Source organism: Meriones unguiculatus, assembly GCF_030254825.1.
Source record: "Meriones unguiculatus strain TT.TT164.6M chromosome 13 unlocalized genomic scaffold, Bangor_MerUng_6.1 Chr13_unordered_Scaffold_119, whole genome shotgun sequence".
NCBI classification, from domain to species: domain Eukaryota; kingdom Metazoa; phylum Chordata; class Mammalia; order Rodentia; family Muridae; genus Meriones; species Meriones unguiculatus.
In genome coordinates this window covers 7,787-18,700 of record NW_026843595.1, presented here as the reverse complement: position 1 = coordinate 18,700, position 10,914 = coordinate 7,787, and the positions used below count along the sequence as shown (strand labels likewise).

The following is a 10,914-nucleotide window of genomic DNA, read 5'->3' as shown; positions in this document are numbered from 1 at the left end:
TTTCATTCTGGAATGCTGGCATATACATCCTGAAAAAAATAATGTTCCTAGAAATGTGCATGGATCCTTTAGCCTTTCCAAGTACCCTGATTTCTTTCAGCCCAGATGTGTAAGCTCCCCACCCCACGAGCTCCAGAGCAGTGGGGAGGCAGCACCGGACTCTCTGAACTTACTTTCCAGGAGGACTGGTCCCAGCATCACTCTTCCTCAGGATGCAGGGCACAAGTGTATCCCTAGGAACTCCACACACTGTGCTCCCGCCCTCCCAACCCAGGCGGCCCGAGGGCGTGGCTCCAGGTAGCAACAGCCTCCACAGAAGCTCATGGAGGAACTCGGGCAGGCTCTCCCGACCCGGCCAGCCCACCAGCCCCCAACTGCACAGCCCTGGCCTTGCTCCACAACCGCCTTCCTGCGGGTCCCTCACACATGCACACAGCCAGCCAGACTCAACCACTGACACCCGATGGACCCGCCGCTCCTCCACCGCGGGACCCAACCGTCTCTCCTCCCGATCTCCCAGCCGGGACGCCAGGCCCAGCACCACCTAGCCCAATGGAAGGCTGCTGGGGGCGGAGGCTGAGCTCAGAGGCGGAGGAGGGGGAGGAGCCCAGGGCAGGGACAGAGCCCGAGGGGTCGGAGGCGGAGCCCGGGGCGGGGAAGGGGGAGGAGCCCGGAAGATGAGGGAGGCAGAGCCCACATTAGCATATGCGGAAACTAGTGGAGGCGGGGGCGGAGCTCGGAGCGGAGACAGGGAGGGGCCTGGAAGCGGAGGAAGGCGGAGCCCTGGGAGGTGAAGGCGGAGCCCGGGGGAGGAGGGAGGCGGAGCCCGGGGCGGAGGCAGAGCCCAGGCAGCGCCCGCCCCACATTCTTACCTAGCTTCTCCCGGTCTCAGCCTACCACGATGAAGTAGTCCACTAGCTGAGCCATGACCGCCGCCAATCGTGCCAGGGAAGCGGGTTCCGGTCCACCAGCCCTCGCCGCCGCCCACCAGGCCCAGGAGATCTCAGCGTTTTCCCTTTAGCGTCTGTAGCCATAGCAACGGCGTTTACGTCACGCTTGACAATGGAGGCGCGCACTGCGCCTGCGCTGCGCCTCGCGCAAGCCCCTCCCCCGCCCCACCCTAGAGGGCTAGGCCTTCTGGGTTGGGGCGCTCTGAGGCTTGAAATTCCTGTATTCTTACTGTTAATTTTACAGGACAAAAAGATCTTTGAGATAAATGTACATCAAAGCATTTCTCTCCTGTTTTCAAACCCCTTGTCTTAGCTAATTTTCTATCACTGTGCTAAGATATCATGACCAAGACAGATTATAGAAGAAACAGTTGGTTAGGTACCTAGGGTTTCAGAGGATAAGTCCATGACCATCATGGCAGGGACCATGGTGGCAGACAGGAATGGCAGGCAGAGAACCAGAGAGAACAGTGGCTGAGAGCCTTCATCCTGATCTACAAGTATGAGGCAAAGACCTAACTGAGAATAATGTGGGATTTTAAACCTCAAAGCCCACCCACAGTAACACACCTCTTCAACAAGATCACACTTTTTAATTTTTCCGAAACAGTTCCACCAAATGGGGACCATATTTTCAAACATATCATTCAAACAACTACACTCCTCAATAGCTTCCTATGTAGCCAGGAAAAAAGTTAAAAAAATTTCAATGTCCAAAAGCCTCCCAGGCACTCAGATTATTGTGCTGTTTTGTTGTTGCTACTGCTGTTTTGTTTTTGAGACAGAGTTTCCAATAGTCCAGATTGACCTTCATTCCTGACCTTCCTAATGCTCCAATTATAGGCATGTGTAACCACATTTGCTTTATGATCTTTTATGTTTGTTTGTTTTTGTTTTGTTTTGCTTTTTCAAGACAGGGTTTCCCTGTGTAGCTTTGCATGGACTGGACTCATTCTGTAGACCAGGATGGCCTCGAACTCACAGAGATCTGATGTGTGCCACTATGCCCACTGACCTCTTTTATTTTTTGAGGAAGATATTTTTATCTTTTGCATGGATGAGTGATAAGAGTATTTTAATTGCATTTATATAATTGTACCACATGTGTGCCTTATATCCCAGGAGGTCATTTGGCATCAAATTCCCTGAAACAGGAGCTACAGAAGATTATCAACCACCATGGACATGCTAGGAAGTTTGCAAAACAAAAAAGCAGAGAATGTTTTCTTTTGTTTTAAAATTTATTATGTGTACAATGTTGTGTTTGCTTGTACACCGGCACACCAGAAGAGGGCCAGATTTCATTATAGATGGTTTTGAGTCACCATGTGGTTGCTGGGAATTGAACTCATGACTTCTAGAAAAGAGGTCAGTGCTCTTAACTTCTAAGTCATTCTTTCCAGCCCCACAGAAAGGGTTTTTCATCACTCAGCTATCTCTTCAGCCCCTCTGGCTTCCTTTTTAATCTTTATTATTATTATTGTTGTTGTTGTTGCTGTTCCCTTCTTCTTCCATAGTATATTCCAAACAAATTCACCTTCTCTCATTTCCCCTACTGAACTAAAATATTCTCACATCTGGGCCTTTGAATACATGTGTTCTTTATTCCTTCTGGTGTGTTAGGTCCCTCTTGCTTTTCTTTAGGTTTCATAGTGTAATTTATAGTGATGTATGCATTTCTATGCCTGGTCTATGGGTTTGTTTATGGTGGATTACCACACAAGACTGTAAGATTCTAGAGAAAGAATGAAGTACATGAATCATTTTTGTGTGTTCAGGACTTAGCACAGTATTTGGTACATAATTCACAAACAGTAACTTTCTTTGGAAGGACAAATAACCTTTTAAGTAGTAAATGCCTTTAACAAAGTCTTCATAATCTTATAGTAATACAGAATTCCCACCTAGAGGATGAGGACATGTAGCATTTTATTTGTTAATACCAGCCATTGTGCCATCTGTAATAAACTTCTCCTAAAGTCTTTTTATCTTGTTCTGTTACTGCTGTTAGAAGGACAGCCTCCTCTATGTCTGTTGCCTTCTCTGTGTTTTCTTTCATTTATCTCATAACAAGTTACTTTCTTTAAGCTTTAGTAAGGTTTAGCGTCTGCCATTATCATATGCAAAAACTATCTGTATCTGCCTGTTTTGTGCAGAAACTAGGAAAACAGCTCAGAGGTAGAACATTTGTTTTACATATATGAGGTAAAGAAGGAGGAGGAAGGGGAGGAGAAAGAAAAGGAACAGGAGAAGCAAAGCATTGCTTTTCTTTATGCAGATGCTCTGCCTTAAATAAACAGGTTAACAGTCTTTCTGTCTCTGCCTTCCAAACAAGATAGAAATTACAGATACAGCAACGGTGCTGCTCATGATTTCCTTGTTTTTAATTGTTGAGTAGTATTCCATTGTGTAAATGTACCACAATTTATGTATCCATTCCTTAACTGAGGGACATCTGGGTTGTCCCTTATAATAGCTTCAGGCTATTATAAATAAAGCTGCTTGAGCAAATGTCCTTGTTGAATTCTTGAGCATCTTTTGGATATATGCCTACGAGTGGTATAGCTGGATCTTGAGGAAGCATTATTCCTAATTGTCTGAGAAAGTCCCAGATTCATTTCCAAAGTGGTTATACAAGTTTACATTCCCACCAGCAGTGGAATGGGTTCTTTTTTCTCCACATCCTCTCCACCATATGTCGTCACTTGAGTTTTTGATCAAAGCCATTCTGATAGGTGTAAGGTGAAATCTCAGGGTCGTTTTGATTTGCATTTCCCTGATGACTAAGGATGTTGAGCATTTAAGTGTTTCTCTCCCATTCAATGTTCTTCTATTGAGAATTCTCTGTTTAGCTCTGTAGCCCATTTTTAAATTGGATTACTTGATTTGTTGCTCTTTAACTTCTTAAGTTCTTTATATATTTTGGATATTAGCCCTCTGTCAGATATAGGGTTGGTGAAGATCTTTTCCTAATTTGTAGGCTGTCGTTTTTACTGAAGACAGTTTGTTGCATTACAGAAGCTTTTCAGTTTCATGAGGTCCCATTTATTGATTGTAGATCTTAGAGCCTGTGCTGTTGGTGTTCTGTTCAGGAAGTTGTCTCCTGTGCCAATGAGTTCAAGGCTCTTCCCCACTTTTTATTCTTCCAGGTTTAATTTGTGTCTGTTTTTATATTAAAGTCTTTGATCCACTTGGGTTTTACTTTTGTGCAGCGTGATAAGTATGGATCTATTTTTATTTTTCTACATATAGACATCCAGTTAGACCCACGTCATTTGTTGAAGATGCTCTTTTTTCCATTGTATGGTTTTTAACCTGGTCCCTCACTTGACATTCACTGTATACCAGCTTTATACATAGTTGCTTTTATGTACATGTTCATTTTCTGGGAATAATCTATATTCTCATTAGGTTTTATGAGAGGTCAGATCCTCAGAAAATGTCCTGTGCTTTGCATCCTGCCATACTTATGCCTAGGAGACCCTATCTGCAAAGCTGATTGTGTCCTCCTGTAAATTATTTGATGTTTCAACTTCAGGATACATCTTGAACCTTGTTTTCAAGAGGATGTTGTAAACAAGCCCTAAGCTTAACAGGCATTTTGTGCCTCATGAAAGAAAAAATTCATCATAAAATGTCCTGTCTGAAAAGAGATCATTGTACAATGCACTCAGTTACTTTCACTTTAGTCACTAACATTATTAGTACTGTTTATTGTTTCTTTGTTACTTTTCTCTAGACCCAAGTATTATTACCCTGGTGTAAGAGACTGTGTATACAGTGTTAACTAAGAAAATAAAATCACATATTCAAAACAAGCAAAACCTTCAAATAGTTCAGTTTTAATGAGAAGAAGATATTGAAACACCATTATTCAGGAAGCTTTTAGAGCACACACACACATACATGTTTGTAAATATGATGAAAAGATGGACACATAAACACAACTTAAGAATTCTTGGGCACATGCACAAAAAGTGGATCTTTATTAAGCAGTAATTTTTTTTTCCTTTCAATTATCTTGCCAGGAAAATTTTAAACATGTTCTTTCCTTCTCCTCCCCTCCCTTATATTCCTCTCCTCTCTTCTTCCTTTCCCTTCTTTCCTTGCTCAGTGTGAATTTACAAACATTGCACTTGAGTTGATGCAATTCTGTGAAAGCACAGCCAAAAGGACCCTTTCTGCCTCATTTCTAGACTTTGAACCCAAAATGCATCCTAGCTATTTTTTTTCTCTTGCACTGATGATTAAGTAAGGCACCTCATTTCCTGGGGGGATGGGTAGTTACCCAGACATGTTGAATTCCTCATCTATTCCCTCCACCCCCTCTTATGTCCTTTAGCACTTTGGGGAACAGTTTCACAGTGTTTCCTCACCCACCCAAACCACAATCATACACGTGCTTTCTAAGATTTTCTAACAAAATTTTTCTAGCTGCCAGCCTGGGACCTTGCCTAAAAAGACAATTGGCTTGATTCTCAGGTGACAGTCTCTTAGGTACCAGTGCAGGGAAGAGCACCCGGGCTAATAAGGCACATGCCAATGTGCTCAGGTGGGTATACTTGGCACAGTGATAATACACTGGCACAGACCTAGGAGCTCAGTAGAACCAAGCCTTCCCCATTTGGGTTCAGTTCACTTCCTTGTTGAAGCCACCTACGGCTCAAAAAAAAGAAGTTTGAGGGATTGGGAGTGTAGCTCAGTTGATAAGAGGTGGAACAGAAGGATCAGGGATTCAAAGTCATCTTATAGCTGTTTAGTTTCAGGCCAGGGTGGGTTACAGGGGACCCTATCCAAATAATAATAATAGAAATAACCACAATACATTTCAAATAAGAGCATATTTGGCAATCATGGTTCCACACTAGAGCTAACCTCAGGTCACAGACTTTCCTTAGAGAGGAAGCAAGGAGTCAACGAGATCCAGCCCTGCAGGATTTTCTGCACACAGAGCCCTCAAGAATGGTAGAGGCTGGAGAGGAGTTCAGCTCATGAGATGTGCCCTGGCTGTGGGCCAACACCTGGCTGCCCTTGACTTGGGCAGACTGGGCCAGGAAATGAAAGTTAAATCTGAGGTCGCCCTGGCCCAGCTGTAAGTTAGCAACAGGTAGGTTGCATCCTCAGAGAGACTGACACCAGCTGCATTGACAGACAATCCAGGGATGAAGTGAGAGGAAGGGGAAAGAAAGGGACAGAAACCAGAAAAAAAACTGTGGTGATTACCTGAGGTTCCTGGGAACCTGGCAGCTCTCTGATCTACCAGTGCTCTATGGTGCAGACAAACAGCACCTGGCTGGGGCTGCTGTGGTGACTGTCCCAGGGCCCAGAAGGTCCTAACGCAGGCCAGTACACCAAGCTACAATCCTTTCAATATCCGTATCTAAGGCCCCTACCAGAAGCAGAACCTGGAATCTGTCCTCTGCCCCAGGTGGAACTCAGATCTCCTCTTCTAGGAAGATTCCCTGGAATAAGTAACCTCAGTGCAGCCATTTTTCCCCCTAGTTTCAATGTCCATGGTTCAGTCTGGAGAGTGGTAATTGAGCTGATCCAGCAATGCTCAACCCAGACCTTGCTTTGAGCTGCCTTTGAGTGTGGTCTCAGATCAGGTAGGAATCTTGGAGATCTGTTGGTGACACTAAGAAGGAGACATAACTTATCTGTGTCCAGATTTCTAGGACCTGAGACTAGCAGCTGTGGTAGATCATATCTTTAGCTTCAGTGACCTTCCAGGAGACTTGCCTGTGGAGCTATGCCTTGTTTCCCAATTTGGCCCTAGAAGGGAGGAAAGTGAACTCAAGGATCCTTTAATATTACAAACCAGAGGCAAACTGATTTGAACTGATTCGTCATGAATTAGCACATACCTCTGGGCGGGGGCTGGGATTTTCCTCTTCACCCTTGATAAGAATGGTGACCCCTGCCAGAAAAATTCAAGCTGCCACACCTGTCTTTCGAGTTTGGGCTCTATAGCTTTCCACCTTTTGTGTGACTGGGCAGTATACTTCCCCTCTCTGAACTTCACTTTTATACATGAGAATCCCCATTCAGAAGTGTGTGTAATGATCTAAAGAGACAAGAATTAGCACACTTGCTAATGAAAGCAGTCAGGCCAACTCTCAGGTTACAGATTTATAAGGCATAATAATATTATGAGGAAAACAAAACTATCTCACTTCCTAATTTTGGCTAGTCCTGTATTTCCAAGAAGAACTGTGAGTTCTCAATTTACAGATAACTACCCTCTCCAAACCTCAATTTTCATCTCAGCTGTTTCCAGCTTTGCCCTTACTACAAAATTTTGCTAGCCAGCCCATCAAGAAACCCTTCAGTCTCAGGTGCTGTCAGGGGGACTGGACCCTTCCAGGTGTACTCTGCAGGCAGAGGTGGGGCTAGAGTCTCATCTAGGTACTAAGCAGGCAGGGGCACAGCCTGTTTGAGTCAACAGCTCCCCAAGTCTAATGTCCAGGTTAGCCAGGTTTCCTGCCAGTCTCTGGTTCTTGCAGTTCTATTCTGAAAGCTCAGACCAACACCTGGGTTGTAGTCATTCTTGGAAAAGGATCCCCCATACCCAAGTTGTTCTGGCTCATCTTCCCTTCTTAATGCCTGAACCCTAAGCCAGGAAATTAAGGCAGCAGAAGTCCTGCACCAGCCTAATCTCCCAGAACTGATCTCTGAGATGCCTGTCCACAAGTGACCTCTACACTTAGCCCTATACCCACAGGCAAGTTCCTGGGCAGGTCTGATCTTAGAAGCCAGAGAAAAGGGAGGGCTCCAGGTCATAGCAGACCCTCCCCTGCATGTATAAAATGCTGGAGCTGGCTCTTGCTGTTCAGTGGTTTCTTGGCGACACCAGGCAGAAGAGTTCCAGCATTACCTCTCCTAGTTTCTCATAGCAGTCAGCCTTGGACTTTGGGGATTTCCCAGAGTCAGAAGGACATCTCGGACTTTCTCCAAGTTCTTGACTACTCACTCCTTCAGCAGGTAGGGACAACTGGTCTCCAGGGTGTAGGGGCAGGGAGTGTGGCTTTTCCAAAGGCCCAAAACTTGCAGAACTGGACAAATGCATTCTACTTTGGGGGATCCACTGTAGAGCGCACCTCATGTCCCAGGTCTAACTCATATACCCAGCTGTTTCTCTCCTGAGATCCCTCTCCACCTTGGGCAATGATCCTAGGAGTTGAATTGGAGACCTCGGGAAACCTGGTTCTCCGGTTTCCTTTGCTTTGCTTGTCACCCACCTGGCCAGCGCAAAAGCCTCTGGATGTGTCTTGGTGCCAGGGAGAGATAAGCAGCAGAACCGGGTAGAGTGCCACCAATCTGCTTCCCCTCCTGTCTACGCCCTTCGTGACCCTCTGGGGCTGTGCAGCTGGCCCTGTTGATCACCCTCGGCTTCTTGCTCCTTTCCAGGGTATCTGAGCATCTGCACAGAATGAAGCTGGTTTCCATCATCCTGATATTCCTGGGTTCACTTGCCTTCCTAGATGTGGACACTGCACAGCCAGATGCATCCTCGCAGTGAGTTTGGGGCAGTGCTTTCTTCAGTCCTAATACATGGCAGTCAGGGAACACTGAGAGATGGTCTGAAGGGGTTAGAAGAAAGTGGAGATGGGAGCTGGCCTGGGCATCACTTGAACACAACCAAACACATCTGCTTGTGTTTTCTAGGCAGAATAAGTGGGTGCTAAGTAGTGGCAAGAGGGAACTGCAGGCATCCAGCACCAATTCCTCGGGACTCACTGGTGAGGAGATAGTTCTTAACTCGACTCTTGTTCCGCTCCAGGACAAGGAGAGCACATCGAAATCCCCACAAGCCAGGTAACTATGCCCTCTACAGAGGATGTGCCCTGTCTACTACTCTGGCCCCAGGAAGATTGTCCAGGCAGGACTGCAGCTCCAGGGGAGGGAGCAGGTCCCATGTCCCTCAGGTTCTCTATGGCCCTGGTCCCAGGTGGTTAGGAACAAAGCTCTGGTTGGTGAAGTTTCAAGAGTCCTTTCTTCACAGCACTCCCAGCATAGCCCATATTGGATTCAAACACTACCGCCCTATGATGAACCCTGGCTCTCCTAGCTCTCCATGCCGCTTAGGGACGTGCATACTGCAGAAATTGGCCCAACGGATCTACCAGTTGACAGACAAAAGTAAAGACGCTGTGGCCCCCCAAAACAAGATCAGCCCTCAAGGCTATGGCCGCCGGCACTGGCGTTCCCTGCCAGAGGTCCTCCAGGCCCAGACTGTGGTGTCCTCCCAAGAGCAGACACAGGCAACAGCAGCCTCCGGGGATGGGTGGCAGCAATGAACAGTTCAGCGAGCGTCCCACTAGTGTCTGCTTCACACCAGGGCATATTGAGACAAACCTGCAGAGATCTGCCTGGCTGCCACTGGGGGAGGCAGAGGAACCCAAGATCAAGCCAGGCTCACTCCACAAGCTGAGAAGTACAGACTGTTACTCTTCGGGGTAGGGGTCTGAGCCACTGCCTTGCCTGCTCATAAATTGGTTTCTCAAAGGGCTTAATAAGCCTCATTACTACTTGAACTTTCCAAAACCCAGTGAGGAAAAGTGAAATGCTTGTTGTACAGCCAGAGGTAACTATCATATTTAAGATTGTTGCTGCCAAGAGATGGGCTTTTTTGTAACTTCAAATACATAGAGAGATTTTTTGTTTGTTATATATTGTATTAAAGGCATTTTAAAGGAAATTATATTGTTACCATCCCCTATTTTAAGATGTGAATGTCTCAGCCAGGTATAACATTGTTTGGTTCTCTCTGTGTGTGTGTTTGTATATGTGTGTAAGGTGGAGAGCGCCTGATTACTGTTAGTGGAAGAAGAAAAGACATTATACCTCTTATAATCTATTTACTTAAAATATATGATCTTGGAAAAATCAAACCAATAAACTTTCTCAATGCTGATTCATTCTCTGTTCATACCTCTAGAGAAGGGTGGTCTTGGTTTGGGTTGGCCTGGAAGTGCTGAGGTCTTACTTCTTGTTTTGGGAAGACAGAACTGCAGTGTGGGTGCAAGCCAACATCTCTGTTCATGAGAGGTCAAACCCTCTTGTGCTGATTTCCAAGGTCCCAGAATGCCACTGTGCACTCAGGTGGTTAGGACCCAAGTCCATGCCTGGTGAGTCCAATGGAGCTCTGGCTCTTGTGTTTTCCCTTTCAGGATATATAGTTGGACGTTACAGGCTCAGTTCCCACAGGAGCTCCAGCCATGCCTGTGTAGTAAGTGCCATGGTGAAAAAGATTATCTAAAAGATCCCACCCCAAGTTTTCCCTTTTCTCCAACATAATAAGTCAGAAGGAAAGCTGTGGTTTTGGGAAAATCCACAGACTTTGCCATCATCAAAGACTTGAAGATGCAGAGGTTATTTTTGTAAAAAAATATTTGTTGTATATGTGTCTATGTGTGCATGTGTATGTGTACACTGGCACACAGGCGGAGGCTGAAGGACAACTTTTGGCATCCTATCTTTATGTGGGTTCTAGGGCTCAAAATTGGGTCACCACACTTTGCAAGCTCTTTTCCTTGGCGAGCCAACTCAGCAGCCCTAGGTGTCATTTCTGTCACATGAACTGTACTCCTATGTTTCTCTGTATGGATGACACAGGTCTTGGAGAATGGCAGAGCACTTTAGTCAATCTATTCTAATGGCAACTTTATTCAGGCAGTTCTAAATATGGTATTGTCACTCAATGTGAAACTAGCTGACAATTTCCCTCTCTTTCTCATAAGGAGTTCCCGACGACATTTTCTTCCTCTTGATAGGGACAACAGTGCATCTTTCTCATCTTGTCTTGAGACTCATCATGGTTTCTGTTATGATTTAATTGATGGGGATTTTGAGTCCTTCTCCATTCATCTCAGGACATCAGTTATACCACGGTCCTAGAAAGTAGCAGGTCTTTTAAGTGCATCAAAGAGACATAGATGTCCCTGAGCACAAAAAACAAGTTCCA

General features: G+C 45.5%; 1 protein-coding gene across 1 annotated transcript; it reads left to right on the top strand.

The window, feature by feature from the left end:
- Nucleotides 1–8,379: 8,379 nt before the first annotated feature.
- LOC132650577 (pro-adrenomedullin-like) lies at nt 8,380–9,247 on the top strand. The gene is made up of 4 exons (XM_060375932.1): nt 8,380–8,465; nt 8,556–8,571; nt 8,620–8,765; nt 8,953–9,247. Exons 1-4 carry the CDS (start codon nt 8,380–8,382, stop codon nt 9,245–9,247), a joined length of 543 nt encoding a protein of 180 aa, XP_060231915.1.
- The last annotated feature ends 1,667 nt before the right edge of the window (nt 9,248–10,914 follow it).